A 19,341-nucleotide genomic window follows, 5' to 3' on the forward strand; every position below is an offset into this window, starting at 1 on the left:
GTAGGGAAGGATTAGGGCTTTGTGTGTCTGGCAAACGGTAACTGTACTATTTGGCGCCCTTAGCTCCATTTACTGGCTATTGGCGTTGTGCGACACTGCTGCAAGGTCAGCTCTGCGCATTTTGAAGGTACTTTGGAGTTCTGCTTAATTTCTTTGAAGTACAGAGTTTATGAGTTTCAGGGTAGATTAAAAGCTTGATCAAAAAAAAAAAAATAAAACCACAACCTGAAATTGCAAGAGGGAAAACGAAGTTTTAATTTAAACCACATTGAGAGGCTACAGAAATCTGTAAAGATGGAAATAAAAAAAATTCATCCCTGCTGGACCACCATTGATGTTAACAGATTTACTGCAGGAATGATTTTGGCAAAATGCAGTTATGGAATTTTCTTTAGTTATAGGTCTCACAAATTAATCTCATAATTGTACTGCTGAGTTCTAGTCAGCAAGAGTGATTAAAATAAAAAAAAGCCGCTTCAGCTTGTGCAGTTGCATTCTTCATCATTTCTGTTGAATGCACAGCCATTTTCTTGGTACTTCATATGAATATTTTTCCTCAAAAGTATCTTTATAGGGGATATGCCACGTATCACCTGTAGTCTGTATCACACAATCGTAACATAAAGCAGGCTGTTGGATAAAGACAGATAAAGACTTCAGTTAGACTTTATGCAGTATATTACTAAAATACCAGTTATAGGGAGCTACAGCTTCCAACGCTTACCTTAGAAATCTCCACAGATTCATCTTTGTTACAACTCTCATTTACTTCCTTACACCAAACAAATTCTAAATTTTAGCACTCGAGGAAAAATTAGAACATCTTAAAGTATTTTGTGCTCTAGGAGCCATTATACATGGTTAAAATTCCGTCTTCAATCTCCACCAGATAATCATGATTTGAACATAATGCATTCAATTTCTAGAAATAGCAAAATGGTTGTTTTTCTGTTCAGTTAAATGAAATCATATGGGAATTAACTCAGGATATGGAGCTTATAGGCTTGAACTGATAAGATTTAATATTAATGACATCTTGTACTCGTTTTTCCAGTGTACCTCTTTACAGAACTGACTTGCTCTGTGCTGAGGAGGATGTTAGAAAAGGGTTTGTTGCTAACACTTTTGAGAGCATCTAGTTGAACAAATATAATGAACTGTTTTTCTGGTCTGTTATGTTACAAATATACTAACTCAACATATACAGCACAAATACAAAGGAAATTTTACTGGTTGGCAATTACGGTTCTCGGAACATAGTATCACTCTGTATGTGTAGTCTTGGAAGTCTACTTTCCCGTAACGGCTTCCAGAATAACCTAGAAGGCAGCTATGAGTGGGAATATCAATCATCCAAATCACTTCAATGGGAATTAAGATGTGAAAATCACTAGCCCTTTTGTACAAAAGAAGGAAACAAGGCGTAGCTAAAGCTGTGTTACTCAGGTAACCCTACATTCAGTATTTGGTTCCGTAAAAAGAAACGTGTATCTGGCAACAATGAATGAAAGGCTGACGTTCTTATAAGCCTGTATCTCTATGGCCTGTTTGTAACGATGAATATTATTTTACACTTTTAACCGGAGCAGCAAGAAAATGAACCTGTGTAGGTGCAGTATTCCTTTAAGTAGGCAATAACAATGCAGACAGACCAGAAAACAAAAAAATGCATGACATGGAATGTCACATGATGAATTTTTCCCTAGAAAAAATCTTAAAACAACTGCACTCCTGTTAATATACTGTCCATGGCTCACAAGGATAAATGTAGACAATAACAGTAGTGTTCTGTAAGACGACACTATGCTTGGAAGACTAATTTCTGCAGCTGAATACTGACTACAAACCTGACTGTTCTGGGCTTTCCTTCATGAAACTTTATACACATTAGGCTAATATTACAATGAATATTGAAATACCTGTATTTTCCTATTTCTTTAAAATAAAGGTGAAAGAAATTCTATTGTACAATTAGAACCACGACATTTTATAATCGTGCTACAGAGTAGACTAAAGTATTTCAAAATTTAAATGAAAAAATATTGGCAGTTATGTTTTACAGCAATGGAAATACTTGTACACGCACAAACATGCATTTACATTTTAAACGTTTAGGCAGCATTTCTTGTCTTTTTGACAGTTTTCATGTTTGGGGCATGCTTTATGAATACAGTGAATTTTCAGTAAGCATGGGAGTTTTGAGCTCACTGGTACAAATCAATTTCTTAGACTCCAACAAGAATCTTTTTGCTTCCAGAGTTTGAAATTGTGTATCTTAATGAATATGCTCTGTGTGCTTTCTGACTGCAGCAGAAAACTTACCGAAAAACTGATACGCTTTCCTTCTACCGAAGGGGAAAATGCTATTTGGTGTCCATGCTGCCACTTACGGAACAGATGACGCGTCAGACTGTCGGAAAGACAAGCCTTGTGATCCCGGAGGAAGTCTCTGGTAACAAACTTGCAATGCTTGCCTGATCGAAGAGTGGCATATAACAAGAAGGCATCATCTTCAGAGCTTAAAAAAACAAATGGAAAAGACAGACATCATTCATAAGGCAGTTAAGTGGTTGCAGGAAATAAATCAAATGCTGATCTGAGATTTATTCATCAGCAACACCGAAAATTCCCATTCCTACTCTAGTTTTCTGGTAAAATAAAAAACCTCTGCTTACCAAGGGCACCAAAAGTAATTGCACAGGGTATTCTTCCGTCCTGTCACAATCTGATAATACAGCAGTATGATCTTTTCCCACGTAACAGTGCTATGTAGAACTAAACTGCTAAAACTCGTAAGAGTACCCCCAAAACTTTGTTGGAATATAGTGATCACAATACAAATCTGTGAATCTTTGTCTCTACATGGGTAAATATACTTCCAAAAGGTACCATGATTATTTGGAAAATATATTCAACATTAGCTGCTATTAAACAGAAACAATTTTAGGGAAAAATCTCTAAAAATACATTTATAGTGGGCATGAGATACCCTATACCTGGAAAAGCTGAGCAGAACTTTGCTTGAAACCATGTTTTGATTACTGTGGATTACTGTAATAATAAGTGACAAGACATGAGATTAGCAAGGATTTCCAGCCTGGGGTAAGAGAGTCCCCTTTGTTGCTGGCTCCGATAGCAGGAAAGCAATGTGATTCAACAGCAAAGAGAACAAGAGCCAGAACTGGAGAGGGGATGAAGGAGAACAGATCTGTAACAAGGAGGCAGACGGAAGAGACTTGGAGTGGCTGTTGGGACAAGGAACTTGGTCAGAACTTCTGGGAACTGGGATCACAGAAGAAACAGCAGAAACAGGTGGAGGATCAACAGTGCCCAGCTTGGCTGGAGCCTAGGTGGAGCTGGAACCGAAGGAAAACTGAGGCTCATTATATGAAGAAAGCAGGGCAAGGAGAGGGGACGCTGAGGTACCTAGTTTAGAGACAAGGACAGGCTCGACTGGGCAAAGGCAAAGGGGTCACGCTTCTTAAATCCCTCTCTCTTGAATTAGAGAGGCAGAGGGTGTATTTCCACTCAAAGAAATATTCTCCTCTGGGAGCAGCAAGGAAGTCAGTGCTCCAGACTCTCCACACTCCTGGGCTACCAAGCAACACTGGCCCAGCACAAACCTCATCTCCCCCCATGCATGGCTAACACAGCAGACCACAACTGTACACTGATGCTATCAGGTATTCTGTAAGTTCAGGTTACTGTGGTCTTGGCAGTGGTTTTAACAGTTGTAAATCCTAATAAACCAAGCAGATGTCAACACGTTCTAAGTGACGAAATTCTTCATAATGCAATTTATAATATGCATTGTTTTTTGAAGCAAGTATAGCAAGGGATATGATTCTCTTTCACACACACAGAGCTGGAGATACTAGTAAGGTTACTAAAAACTACAGCTCTTTATACTGATTTAAAATGCACATAAATCAGGTGTTGATCCCCGTTATATTTAGCCATTTTCTTGAACTTACATATTGTCAGCAAAGAAGAAGTCTGCCTTATTCTGCATCTCCTTCATAATCTCTCTTTTCCAATTTGAAGAGTTAATCAGCATGTGTTTGCGGCCCAGCACAAGCAACCGTGCATTGTCTTTTGCCAGGCAGTTGACAGCATCAAACAGCTGCAGAAAACAAAGCAAAACCAAAGATTTTCTTAGCTGTGAAAACAGAATGACAGGAAACACTTTCACATCTGCGTCTCAACTAGTGGGACTTCTAGCATACCCTCATTTCCCACAGTTCTTAAGTGCAATACGAATTAAGGGGCTAACTAATTTAACTCCCTAATGACAAAGAAAAAAAAAAACCAACCCAAACCAATTAATTGTAGGAAGCTGCTCCCAAACACACAGAAAATACGTTGCAGTTATAACCCCTTCCCAGCTCTTGCAGCTTGAATGGCATGAAAGAACTCAGGAAGAGTTGTATGGAGATTTCAGAAATTCAGAGTCAGATGAGGGACCTGAATCACGTTGGGATTTAAGTGATACCTACTTTTGGAAATGATTCAGCACTGAAGCCTGTATTGGTACTAGAGGAGGACCGAGCCCTAAACCATACTGCTTTTCCAGCCCCACCTATTGTCGAAATTAGGGAACTACATGTAATCTGGGGTGCCCTGTAGGGAAGAAGCAAGCAGCAGTAAAAGGAAATCCGTGACCGCAGGATTAAGGGTTTATGAAAGCCACATCCAGACTAGCCTCCCACTTACAACATCCTGAGGTGGCAAATTCGCTGCTATGCCAGCTTCTCTTCAGAGGGACTGTTCACTGGCCTCTTAGGGCTGTGCCTGGTCAGCAACAAATGCTTCTCAGGACAGGCACTTGTGCCTGTGGCTTTCCCTCCCCACTTCACTCAGAGCTCATGGAAGGCAAAGGTTCTGGCTTTCAGCATCCAGTTTATTACTGTGGACTGCTCACAAAGCAATGGCATTTCACCTCTGCCCAGAAAGAGAGAACTGTTTCTTGAGACTGAAGCATCACGTTTGAAGGCTGAGGACAGTATGCTCAACCTTCAGGGAAAGGTGTCTCCTAATTTTTACCTGCATTTTTTGCCAATATTTGTCAATATACAACCTCCTGATTTTTCTCTAATCCCTCTTCCTGCTTTTCTAGCTATTTCCTCTTCCCTGTTTTCTCCCTGCGATACCTCTAATTGCCTTTCTTCTTCTCTTGTTCTTTCGCCTCCTTTCCCTCCTATTTGTGACCTTATCATCATTTGGTATCATTATCTTTCGTTTCAGGGGCTAGAAAGAGCTGTTCTTCTGACTCTTGGGTACAATTGCACAATGCATTTAGCTTGATCTACCTGCACGTAGCAGTGGAAAAAGGGTGGTCCCACTCAATCCTCTCCTGAGCTGCACATACATTCCCACTACTTCTGTTGCATCAGATCTAACAATGTCACAACTACACATGAGCTCACTGATACAACAAAAGACTTTTTTTTTTTTTTCCTGCAGGGTTGGGCTTGCAGCCACACAACTGATAGACCTGAGTCAAAGGCAATGACTGATGGGAACGTTGCTAAAGGTGGTGAGAACAGAAGCATGAGACTGCCCTTGTCAGCAAAGGAGCTGCGGGTGGATCAAATGAAATATGCCATGAATCTGGATCTGAGGATCTGAAAGGAGGCCAGAAGATCTTCTATGTTAACTTTAACTGTTGACCTATAAGCTGCTGTTACCAACATTGACTCTGAGGGACTGAAGGCTCTGTTTTCATCGAGAGATAGGGTCTGGGTGCTAAGCACAAGAGCCTAACAGTACCTATCGGAACTGGCTTCCTGCTTCCAGGAGATCATGCTGGACATCGGCTATTTCTCTGCACACAATCTACTTTTCCCTGGTTAAAACAAACAGGACATAATGTGAGGAGGGAAGGGCCAAATGCAGTAATTTCTGCCTATAAAACAGCTGGTAAAAATAAAAATGGCATTCTCTCTATTGCATGCCCTGAATCTTTGGAGATACATTTCAGAATTCTTACTGGAACACAGAATTGAAAGATACAAACAAAAGCCACCATTTTTGTGTTACTGGAAGGCTTTCAAAGTAACTATATTAAGTAATAATGTATCTTCTTATCTATGTCACATAATTGATAATTAAATTATGAGGTTATTAAAAATTGAAAAACTGAAGTTCAGTTTTTCCATATTGACATTCCTTTTTGGAATGTCTCATCTGAGCAGTAAAAACTGGGTCATCAATTTTCCTTGTTTACAGTCACTTTTATTTTCCAGTTCTCATGCATTGGCCCAATCCTGCAAATAGTGGATACAAACAGCAGAGGAGAATTACGTTTGTTAAGCTGAGTTCATTAAATTTAGTAAAAGTTAGGAATCTACCTACTACCTTCATACACATTTTCATGTAGAGAAGTCCACAGTGAAGAAATATCAACCATGAGTAGCTTAAGCAACGCCTTACGAATTTCAAATGAAAATACTTTCTATTCTTGCCTAATGTTTTGCTACATTAAGGGAAGGTTAGCACAAAGTCATGTGGGGAAAAAAAGTTCAAAAATTATTCAAAGAACATTCCAGAAAGTGATTCAGCAAAGTCTAAAATAAAAAACTTGACATCAAGAGCATCCTGATGGGACAACAGAAGAAATTACTCCTAAGAGGAGACTATGAGTCAAAAAGAGTCTCAGGAACATAGCTGCACTAGTGGTACTGCAAAAAAATTGCCAGTATTGGAACTGCTGGGCTTTACCCCCAGTAAAATAAGGAAATACCTTTTAATTACACTTACGGTTCAACACAAAGGCAGCTGGATTTCCAGATACAGATTGGTCAACTGGGGCTATTCCCAAGTTTATAAAAAACTTTACTGGCTTGAATCCAGCTCCCTTAAGTCTTTCTTTCTGAAGGTTATAACTAGTGTCACTTTGTACCTGTTAGTCATATGGACTTTCTTCTCCTACATATCATTAGCACAGGAGGTTCTCTAGTTTGAAGCGCTTCTTGGAAAAAAAATGAGGCCTTGGTATAAGTTAGCTACAGTTTTGCAATGGAAAAATTCAAAACAGGCTTAAATCGTAATAAAATTAGTGGGAATCACCACTAAAAAATTTAGAAATTCTTGCTTGCATAACAGCATGCTGTCTCTCCTCTACTTACCACAAAGATTAACCTTTAATTTCACAACTAAAACACAGAAGATAGAAATTATTTTTGCTTGCACAAGATAAAAATAATATTGTTCTGCACACTCCCTTGCCTGATACAACTTTACTAAAGAGCTTTTTATCTCATTTTAGGCTTGGGTGCTTAACAGGGGTGGTCTACAGGGAGTCACAGAACTCATGTGGGGGGTTTCCTAAGTGTGTCTACTCCCACGCCTGGCTGCTTCTCAAGAAAGGAAGACATGAGACACACAGTAACACTTGTTTTAGTCATAGAGGAAACTGAACATAATACTGTTAACAAAAAACCAGCAGTAGTGATCTCTCAATTTAAAAGACACAAGTATTTTAATAACCTAGTATTTCCAAAAGTTATCTAAAAATTATTGTTATCTGCCACTACACAATGCAAATATGCTATAGGCAATAAGCTCTATGTAGATGCACCCTCTGAATGTTCCCATAGTATTTAGGCAGCAAACATCAGATGCTCAGTTGGATAATCTATTCAAAAGGCAATCTGTGTAAAACATCAAAAAATATATAGCACGCATTCCCTATGCTATTAATTTTCTTGAGAACGAGGATTATAAAATTTGTGAAAGAATGACCTTTTATGAATATTAGTATCTTTCAAATTTGGACAGCAGAGCATATAAAAACATGGTTTCTCTGAAAACAGGAATTATAAATGCCATTTTGCACAGAAGGGAAAATAAGCATGGTTAGACTGGCTGCTTCAATTCATATGGCAAGATGTGGCTAAGGCAGAGTAAGAAGAAGTTGTGAATCGCTGCTGTTCTGCACTGGCCACGCAACAAGGCACTAGAAGTACTGCTGGATTATATAGATAACTGTCGCTGCATTCAGTCTGTCTTACTTTCTTTTCCTCTGACAGGGCACATCAGGATGCAGGTTTCTTTCCGAACTACACAGGCATTTTAATCAACTGTTTGCGAAGATCACTAGATCCTTCTCCAAGAAACTCATGCTCATTAGCACCCGCTGAATACATTCTTCTTACAATCCTTTTCATAATTTATCAGTCACATTTAAAATATTTCCATGCTGTCCCAGCCTTTGTTTAATTAGCTCTTCCTCAAGCTTCTCCTAAGCCTTAACATTTTACTTACAACACAAACAATTTTGTGTTCACAGCATTTTAGCAAACGACTCTGATGGAGCCAGGGTGCAGCCACAAATAAGTATGAAACTACACACAGACCAATGGAAGAGTCAAGACCAGCTGTTCACAAATGTATCAAGTATCTCCCAACGTGGTTCTTCTAAGCACACTGCTAATAATTTTTCTGATTTTTTTACTTATTAAAAATAAACCATAATTAAAAAAACCCCATAAAAATAAACCACAATACCATAAAAAATGGATGTATGTATCCAGTGTGCATGTTCTAACTCTGGTTTCTGCACCCTTATCTGTGAATCAGTGAAAAACTAGCACACTTGTACAATACTTCAACTGAGTGTATGCTTTTATCTTTCCTTGGGACAGTCCCAGAGATACACGCTATTTCCCCACGCGTAAATGAGCTCTTTTTTGTTTCTGCGGCAATGCCATTTTATGGAATTCCCCCTCCACCACGAAGCTCCTGCCCTCATATCACAATGCACCTTTTGTTTTTTTTCTGTTGTGCTGATATAACATATCTGTTGGGCTGTGTTGTCAACCAGATCACAGCACAATCACAACTGCGCTCACACACCAGGGCAGGAACCTCAGGAGCCGGAGTGAAAAGAGGTGGGGAAGAAGAGCAGTGGGACAGAGAATGCATACTTCACTGGATCATGCTGATGTTGAACTCCTCATGTCATGTAAAAAGCCTGAGCTTTGCAAATATGAAATAAAGCAACTGAAAATACTGCAACTGGTAGTTTTTAATTTTAAAAATCAGCAAGTTATACCTTAAAAGAACTACTTTTCAGGTAAGAATAAATAATTTCCCATTAGGAGGGAACTTTCCTATACAAGTTCCTGCAAATAGTTTTGCAGTGACTCACATTCACAATTCTGCACAATTTAATGGGGATCAAATGTAGGAGTTAAGCTGGGAGAACAGGGAATCCTTGTCACACTGCAAGATTAATCCTCATTCTTTAAATTTCACAACAGCCTTATGAAGTAAATGCATAATTACATCTCCATTTGACACAGGCGTATAATGGAGCAGAAGGAAGACAGAATAATTACTCTACCTCATACAAGGAACTATGAGCAGAGCAGGACACAGATTTCCTAAGGCTTCACTGCCAGTCACCAGTTCGGGTCACTAGATCACTCTGTGCCACATGTCCTGGTTTCAAAGGTCAGTGTGCTGCAAGACAACCCTTCTCCTTGGACACTACCGGTGGTTTCCCACTTGTCAGCTGGGGAACCCTTACACTGCTGCTGGGAGGCACACCATTCAGTGACTCAGCAAGATGTGGTTCACCTGTATGTAGGTAGAGCATGAAGAAGTAATCACCCCAAACCAGTTTTAACTGTTGTTAATAAATCCTGTTTGCCGTTTTCAAAACATTTGGTTTCACTAACAGCCATTTAAAATGAAGACACACTTACAATCAGATATCTGCTCATAACAGCAACAAACTGCTCTATTATTGCTATTTTCACCTGTTGTTAGTGTGGCCTCCCACCCAACACTGCAGCTGTGAAACTGCAGGAGAAACAGAGGTACAGAGCTGCTGTAAGTACACCGTCAGATGGGGCTGAGCATGGGCATTCTCTCCAAAGGTTAGCAAGGCATTGATTGCCACCATCGCCACATTTATTTGACTTACAGCTTCATCATTTTTAGTTCCCTTTTTACATACCGTAGACAAAGAAGCTCTAAAGACCCATGTACTTAAGTACCCCTGTACCACACACAGGAGAGAGACAATAGGAAGCAGGAGTTTCTTCCCGCAGCACGGCCAGTTACCTCTGGAAGGCAAGGGCGCTGCTTGCAAGAAAGGCTGGACTTCCTCACTGAGCCTCATGATTTCACCAAAGCAGGTTCAATACCGTTTATCACAGCACCAAACACAATGGAAGCTGATGACACAGTGTAAACGAGTTGCAAAGTCATCTACTCAAGCATGCGGCAGCATACACATTTCTTGATCCCCTACAGATTACCTGCCCCTGACCAGCAAGGGGACAGCTACTAGGGAGGGAAAGCAGTAATGGACGAGTAGGTTACGGTCACGAAGCTTAATCAGCTTGGTTTACTTTATGCTCTTGAGAGAGCCAACAGCTGCCTGTTGGGAACTCTCCCTTACGATACTGGGGATCTCTGCAATATGACAGAAACAGTATTGTTGGGAATATTTGTATCCTGTCTTATGGTAGAATTATTTAGACTGATGCAACACACACATCATCATGCAAAACTCTACCAGTGGCAGGACTTCACACATCAATGACAGCAATCACACAACGTTTAACATGTTTTAACCTGTCTACATTGACTCCACACCTAGAATTGACTTACCCTCTTTTGATGCATTCACTAGAGATATGCCTTAACTCCCTATCACAATTCATTAAAATTTGCGGTTCATTTTTAGATGCCAGCTATTGCGCTTGACTTCAGAGTCAACTCTATTAATCAAAGGCAGATTATTGATTGAGCAGGAAAATGAAAGCACAGAAGCAAAGATACCCAGGTTCATTTAATATAGATTGAGGATGGTATGGTAGCCTCAGTTTGCTCAGATGAGGTGATGCCTAAATACAGCTCTGCTGTTTGCAGAGCAAGTTTGTATTCAGAGGCGTCGTGAGGATGCTTTTGCAGCCAGATCCAAACTGACTGTATACTAAAACACCTGGTGCCTGGACTAAAACAGTCCAGTGCTCCCGTTGACTGGAGGATTTGCCTCAAGTGCAGCACTGGAAGAATGCAGACATGTTACTTCCAGGCCAAAACTGACTACAAGGATACTCAGTGGACTGCGTCCATGCTTATGAGCCCTCTCGAATCCTGGGAAGTGGGGAGAGTAAAACAGTGCAACTGTAAACAAATTCAGCTCAGGTACCAAAGCAATAGCATAATTTAGATTTTCCGGTATTCATGGTACCCTGGCTATTACGCCAGTAATGGAGACATCTGTAATTACAACTCTACTTGATTTCAACTGAAGGTGGAATCTGCTCAAAATAAGCAATATGTGTATAATTAGACACAAGAAGCAAGAAGTAATACGTGTGTAATTAGGCTCTGACATTATATTCTAAACTATAGGTAAGATTTCCAATTTCAAGCAAGCTTGAAGAGCCACATCTGATTTTTATTCTATTGGCCAGCTCAGAGAACAGCACAATACAAACCAAATCTGTGCAAATTAACTTATATTTGGAAAGACTGTTAGGAATTTCTCCTGTGCAACATGAAGATAGGGCTAGGTGCCTACCCTTCCCAGCAGAGAGGCATGTAAGAAGAAAAAGAGTTTGAAACAGATATTTTCTAATATATAATCTAATTACAGCCATATCCTGCTCTGTCTTACTCCGAAAAGGCATGACAAGTAGAGATTTGACGGACAGGGAAGCAGTATCTCCTAGGAGAATTAACAAAATCAAGGCAAGATTCATGCAGGGACTGAAGAAATGTATACATCACTTACTACACAGAATTTAAATTGTGTGTATGACATGAAGGATGGGGAGGCAGGAGCGCGATCATCAGGTGGAGGAGACACTAGCTTTTTGGAGTCTGGCTTTTCAGAATAGATTGTCACTTTTAAAATATCTCAGCCACTTTGTCAGACCTTACACCTGACAAACCTTTCAGTGTGACCACTCTTTCTCACACTTTTAGAATGTCACACCTTTTGAATGGTAGTATTTTCATCAGGGCGCTCTTTAGATGAATAAAGGTCAACCATGAATAAAAGAAAGCAAAATGGGTAGTGACAATAGTTAGCATAGCATATTATTAACTGAACAATGCCAAGAACTCTGGAAATGACGGCTAAAGAAGAGATGGACAGTTGGGGAATTGCTGAATGTTATAGTATAAATTGCAAAAGAGAAAAGCAGGCAATTTTTTCCTCACTCTTACAACAATTTAAGACATACTTGGACAAACAAACATCCTTCAGTTGCATAAAGTCATTTTTGGAAGTTGAATTTTTTAAGTCACTGCAGTGGAAGTCAAGTTTCTCAATCCAAAAGTTTTGTTAACAAGCTACAATACCATTTTGTTTCCCAATCACTTACAAAAAATGCAATTTTGGTTAAACATGCAAGCAGACCCTTTGACGTTGGCTCAGCAATTTTGAAGTAGGCATAAGGATGGAAGAGAAAGGGTGAATCTGACATCCAAAGTAGCATTTTGATAAGGCAGCAACTGGGAAACGTTCAATCCACAACTAACTATAGCCCAGTCCTAGCAGCTGTTAAGTTTTGTATTTCAATTATGGACTGGTAGTAAAAGGTTTCCTTTCATGAATTTGAATTTTCTGAATGTCCTCCCTTCTTGAGTCATGTAAAAGGGCAAAGATATTTCTCTGTTGCTGATCTTCTCTGAGATATTTTTTCTATGTAGCTGATAGCATTGTGTACTTTTATCTCTCCTCTTACTCATCTTTCTTGCAACAAAGAATAAATACCAAGATCTTGACAATACATACGGGGCATCTTAAATGGATTTTTTTTTTATCCAGACCTCTCCTGAGGACTTACTGTTTTGTACCAAAACCTGGAGATTTGCGAAGTATTATAAAGAGTTATCAGTATCAAGATTCTACACCAAGAAGATGAGCTGGGTGATTCTGTCTAACCGTATTTATACAAGAGTATATACATATATATGTAAAAGCTGAAATGACACCAAGTGTTACCTGTGCATTTCCACACATCAGTACTATCCTTTGCTCTCATCCTTGAATTCTTTCTGCCTGCACTGCTGTTTCTTCAGCAGTATTTCCTCACTGATCACTACACATTGCTTCATTGCACCAAGCACTATGTATATCATCTTTATTTTTGTGAGGAAGCAAGTTACATAAAAATGAAAAGGTATGAGGTTTTACCCCTTTTTGTACAAGCTTCAGAAGTGAAACTTTACCTATCAGAGCCACTGACTGTCCCAGCTGAAGTCACAGCATCAGGAGCCTGCCATCTTTCACTGTAAATCCAGTCTTTGCCATTACACTGGTACTCTCACATTTCTACTATTATTGTAGCAGCTGTATACAACGACTTAAGGCCAGAAGAGAGTTTCTCTTATAATTTCTCATTTTAGAAAGAATGTAAAAAGCCTAGCTGCTAGAAAGGAACATTTGTGAACTAAATGCAGCTGTGCCGGTCTTAGATTTTCACAGTGTGGGTCAGAAGCTATATTTAAGTACTAAAAATCCACAATGTGAGCAGGATCACACTGGTGGCAGTGGCAGTGGTGATGGGTGTTATGAAAATGAAAGCACAAGCTTGACTGATCCTTTCCATAGATAGGAAATAACTTGGTACAGGACTGAAATCGGCTTTGTAAGATTGAAACTGACGGTTTAAAAGATATCAATACTTTAGCTCTCACCACTGTCCTATGCAGATGTCTGCACAGCGTCACTGACCTAGTCTGATGTTAAGTGTTTTCCCCCTCTCCAATCTGTGGTTCAAAAAGTCCCAGACGGTACTTTTATTCTTTGAGGAAAGGTGCCACAGCAGCTGGGGAGATCACTGTTATAGAAGGCACAGGCATGACGCTGTTCAAGGCACATTAAACCTATGCTTCTGCAGCGACATCCTATGTTTTAATAAACTTGATAGTTCCACAAAGACTTTAACATAAAGACTATTTCTATGCTCACGGGTCAACAGGCTTATCGTCCATATAGAATGATATGATAACCAAATTCTTCTCAGTGGTGCCCAGTGACAGGACAAGGGGCAATGGGCACAAACTGAAACATAAGAGGTTTCAGTTGAATACGAGGAAGAACTTCTTTACTTTGAGGGTGACAGAGCACTGGAACAGGCTGCCCAGGGGGGCTGTAGAGTCTCCTTCTCTGGAAATATTCAAAGCCCACCTGGACGATGTCCTGTGCAACCTGCTCTGGGTGAACCTGCTTTAGCAGGGGGGTTGGACTGGGTGATCTCCCAAGGTCCCTTCCAACCCTTGCCATTCTGTGATTCCAAAACAATTGTTCCAATAAGAGCAACCTTGCAATTCTTAACACGAATAAATACATGAACAAACACTACTCAAGTGAGTGGTGATCTTTGAAGGTCAGAAGATGAAAAATTTACTATGAAAGAGAACATATAAAATGTTCCTCTTCAACAAGGCAAAAATCAGAGGAAGCAAACTGAGGCACAAAGGACCGAGGTGAAGGAGCAGCTGCATGGTCAGTCAGGCCCACCTAGCTCGGGTGGACCATACACCAAGGCTTTCAGCAAGGAGGGATCAAGGAAGGAATCTGTTTAATACTGGTAAGAGCATAACTGGTATTTACCAGGCTGGAAAAAACTTAGGGGACTTACAGATACACCAGTACACCTTGCACTGCCAGCAAAAATCTGATGCAGAGTGTAAACTATGGGTCAGCATTATTTTCCTTAACGCGGTGATTAACTTTGATTGTACATCACTGCAGACTCATGCCATTTTACTACTAGTAACACTGCAGGCAGTATCTATGCCTGGAGATCCAAGGCAGTGAAGGTCTGAAAGCCCCCCGCCGCCAACAGCTACAATCCACAAGATCTAATTTACTTCAATGCTTTTAATATAAGTTTATTGATAACAGTCTGCAATACTCAATAGCTGGACACTGGGCAGGCCACTGTCTAAAGTATTTTTCTTTAACTCAGGAGATAAGATACAGGAATTTGACAAACAGATAATATTGTCAGCTCCTACAAATTAATTATCGATGATATTTGGCATTTGTCTAAAAGCTCCACCTCCTGGGAACAACTGGTTACATGAAAATCTCTGTCTAATTTTTTGCCCCTGTAGTCAAGAGAAATGAACTTGAGAATATAAAAATATGACCACCAGTATGGCTTGGACAACAGAAGCAAAGTAAGAACCACCCCCCTCCTCCTGCCCCTACTTCATGAAAGGAACTACCTTTTTTAAGCAAATTTTGGTTTGGGGACTCAGCATTATGCTTTCCAGGTATCTGTATATGACTATACCAGCCAGCACATCTGAGGAATTCTGTTGCATCTTTCCCTCCTTTGTCCATTTCCATGGAAAGAATGCAGACACCCACCTAACAGCTCCTGGAGCACCCAGGACTGAACAGCAGTGCTCAAGTACAAAGGAGTGCTATAGTTTCAGAAGTATTTTGTTTACTGAATTTATCAGATATCTAAGGGTTAAAACTCTCTGTCACATTACTAGTTATGTTAGCTAGGCTGGCAGAGTGAATGGGTTTGCTTGTGGAAATGAGAGTGAGTGGGATGAGAAAAAAGAAATCCCTAACCTATAGCATTTGTATTTCTGAAAGCCCATTTGGGGATGCCCATTCAGTGGAAAGTTAGAGCTTTTCACTCTGCAAGGCATGAAAGTATGAAGATACATACATATCAATGAGAAGTGAAAATGTCAAAAGCTTCCAATTCTTTTAGTTAAGCCACTTCCTTTAACTATTAAGACTTATGGCCATCATACATAAATGGATTTAAACAGTACGGTGCAACATTTTACAGGGATATCGTGTAAATTACTTCAGATGCTAAAGCAGTGTAGTGACACTAACATTATGCAAGCCCAAGATAACTACTCCTAAGAAGGAGCAGGATAAATCAACATCATTAAGACTGACTGGTTGTGCTCTATGACTACCTGCTTGAAACCCTCTTACTACTACTTCATTTTATTTACTCAAATGTGTAGCAATTTAGGGCTGTGGTGGAAGAAAACTCCTATCTATCTATCTATCTATCTATCAATCAATCAATCTATCAGGTAGCAGTATAGGTAGTATTCAAGGAATACCCATCTTCCACTGTGCTACCTCAAACTTGCACTGAATGTAGGAGCTCAAATTCCAATGAACCACAGCCCTAACAAGCACCTGCATCATATTTCTACTTTTTTTTTTTCCAGTATAGAGTGTAAGCACTACCTAGTTTACCCAAATATCACACAATTAGGAAATAAACAAGGCAGGAAGGCATCAGCAGGGTTGATCTTCCCACACTGGTATACCATGTAAGTCAGGAGCAGCTCCACAGAACCAATGGGACTAAACTGGCTTTTAACTTCTGTTAAGAGAGCTTATGACATGCAACGTACATGGCTTGCTCATGGAGCCATATCAGCATGACTCCTTAAAAACTCAAGACTCAAAAAGATTCAAAATATTAGAGACAGAAGAAATATTACTGCCAACTTACTGCTTCCTTTTTGGCAATGATAGAAGCAAGCAGGTAAATGGATGAATGCTGGACAATGATGAAGACAGACATAAGCATCACTAATATTTCCTCATTTATGTAAAAGGTAAGTTGGTATCGTCAATGTGACAGAAGCACAGGTCCAGTTTTAACAGTCACTACACTGTGCAAGGGTAGGATAATGCAGCAGCTGGAAATGGCAGAAACTATTTGGAAAAATTAGAAGTATCAGTTAATACTTCATAAAATTGGTTGGAAAATAGAGTATGTTATGTTTACATAATTTTGACAACCTCTTCAGCTTCTGACTCACCTGACTCATTATAACTTCAATGCATGTTTCCAACTAGAACTGTGAAAAGCACTACGTGGATCATTAAAAAAACTGACTGGTGAATAATAAATCAGGAAGAAACAGCATCACAAGCTGGTATCTCTGGGTGGAAAGGAAAAACCAGTAGATACTTGTAAAGATTAGTATGAAATATGTAAATGATTTGAAATAGAAAATTTCTCAAGAAGAGGAAGGTTTCCTAACGAGACAGGGCAGTAAGTACAATGCCAGAGATTCAGAATTTGAAGCGATTTAAAATGTAATTTTTTGGGATCATATTCAGGAAATAATATTTACAGAATAGAGAATATGAATGTTTATTTGATGGCGATGCACATAAAAGGAAGAACTAACACAAATGATGCTTTATAAGGTTATTTCTTCATTTAATATTTTTCAATGACTAATTTTTAAGATCTTGAGGTAGGCATCTTTCTTGGAGGATGGTGACTGAAGATTTCTATTATATAGCAGTTAGCACAGTGGCTGCTAATAAGTAAATATATAGAGAGAGTTTTAAATTTTCAGCTCATTCTCCATCATTTAGAAAAACACAAGCCAGAAGATCTAAAAAGAATGTAAAATCATGCAAGCAACAGGGGATATCAGGTTAAGAAGCAAATAAGGAAAAGTGTTTAGAGAGTTTCTCCAAGTAGCAAGGAAAGTTCTCTTGGTTTACACATGGAGATAGGGATGACCTTGTACACAAGATCGACCTCCGCAGCAGTAAGCCATTGACCTGCTACACTAGCATGATGTGCATATGAGGTGACCCAGCAGATACGAGGCTCCTCTTCAGGAGATCACGCAACTCAGAACCTCCTCTGCAGTTTATTTCAGCTTGGGTCACGTTGCTATGACTTTTCTCCTAGAAGCAGTCCCAAAAATCCCCGTATTTCCCAGAGCTCATTCTATATGACAGAGGAAGAACCCATGTAGATTAGCATTGCCTGTGCTAGAAACCAGCCTGTGGGTTGGGTTTTCTTCCTGAAAATTTGAAGAACAGCAGCAGCAAAGGTAGCCATACCTTTCTTATTATGTCCTTGGTACTGGTATTCTTACTACATCATTCCTGTTCCTCACATGATACCAAGCAACAAAATAATTTACAAGTCCCAGCATGTATGATAATAGCTTAATTACATTTTGTATGGATAGATCAGGTCTGACTATAACCATTAATAGACACACTTGCAAGGCTTCTAGGCATTTCACATTTTCTACTATTCCAGACTCTGTTTTGATTGCATTGGTGGCAGGGAGTTAGACAGGTGATGCCAAATCATTGTTCCCTGCTCCTGCTCTCTCTGTTGCTATCTTGTAATTTAAGCACAGCAAAGGCACACCACACATCATCCATGGGAGACTGCAGTGGATTACTGCAGTGGCACACACAAACTCCCAAACCTTTCTGAAGTGCAATTAATTTTCAATTTTATTTAAAATCTCATATTCATCCCATATATTACACTTAACTAAGGAAAAAAAAAAGCTTACTAGGAATTTTCATTCTATGACAAATAAGAACATACTTTTAAAAATAGTTAGAAATCCACAGGGAACTTTGGCTTGTTATATTAACTACAGGTAACCTGCAAGACCAGGATACTTCAAACTGAGTTGCTCACAGTCAAACAGGAGATCAACCATTATACACTAAAATGCTGGTCTCCCGAGTTCAATTTGAGGAGCTGACTCTTTAGCCCAACAGTAGCCCTGACAGTCATCATATGCACCCAGGTAGAACAAAGACCCTATCAAGAAAGGAACATAGTTAAAAATAAAAAAGAAACAAAAATCTGTGATATCTATTTTGCACAATCGTATGCAATTTTTTATTCCAGATAATTTATAAAAAGAATATATGCTAGTTATTTGAGAAGGTCTGTAAAATTGCAAGTTAGCTGGTAAGTGCAAATGGAGACTATTCACCATTTCTCAGCACAAGCAGCAGAGGCCATCATACAAAATTACCAGACAGCAGGTTTAAAACAAACAAAAGCACATACGTTTTCATATCCTATATAATTGTGGGACTCATTGTCACAGGATGGTTTGAAAACCAAAGGCAAAAATAAGTTGGGAAGGTAATGAAATAAATTTATCAAAGAAAACTCAATCAATGGCGATTAAACTTGCTAGTCAGGATGCCACTTCTTCATCTAGAAGTTCCTAAATCAGTAACAAAATCTGGGAGGCCGTAACAACTGGAATCATCCTTCCAAACTTGTATTGTTCTTGCAGTCCTAATCCACTTTTGACCACTGTCTTGATTAGACAGGTTAGATACTTTGGTTTGAAACAAGACATATGCTTTTATCTTTTTAATAGCAAAGAGGATATAAAAATTTCTTATAATTTCTAGAACTTGACTCCATTTATGGCATGGTCCTGGCAGCAGCCTACAGAGAAATGACAGGTATTTGAATAAGATCTCCTCTTTACATTAGCACACATAAACATATTAGCTTAATCTAATTTGAAGTAATTTAGATTCACACCACAGATAAAGGCTAAGTCTGAATT

General features: G+C 39.3%; 1 protein-coding gene across 2 annotated transcripts in view; it reads right to left on the minus strand.

The window, feature by feature from the left end:
* Window positions 1–308: 308 nt before the first annotated feature.
* Window positions 309–19,341, minus strand: part of PRORP (protein only RNase P catalytic subunit) — a 51,973-nt gene continuing 32,940 nt past the window's right edge. For both annotated transcript variants that reach the window (XM_035902001.1, XM_009646689.2), the window contains 3 exons: window positions 3,975–4,123; window positions 2,323–2,518; window positions 309–630 (listed from right to left, as the gene is read on the minus strand). In XM_035902001.1, coding sequence (XP_035757894.1) covers window positions 502–630; window positions 2,323–2,518; window positions 3,975–4,123 — 474 coding nt within the window. In that variant the 3' untranslated portion in view covers window positions 309–501. The remainder of the gene's footprint in view (window positions 631–2,322; window positions 2,519–3,974; window positions 4,124–19,341) is intronic.

The sequence above is a fragment of the Egretta garzetta genome, unplaced genomic scaffold, assembly GCF_000687185.1.
Source record: "Egretta garzetta isolate BGI_Z169 unplaced genomic scaffold, ASM68718v1 scaffold79, whole genome shotgun sequence".
Classification (NCBI taxonomy): Eukaryota; Metazoa; Chordata; class Aves; order Pelecaniformes; family Ardeidae; genus Egretta; species Egretta garzetta.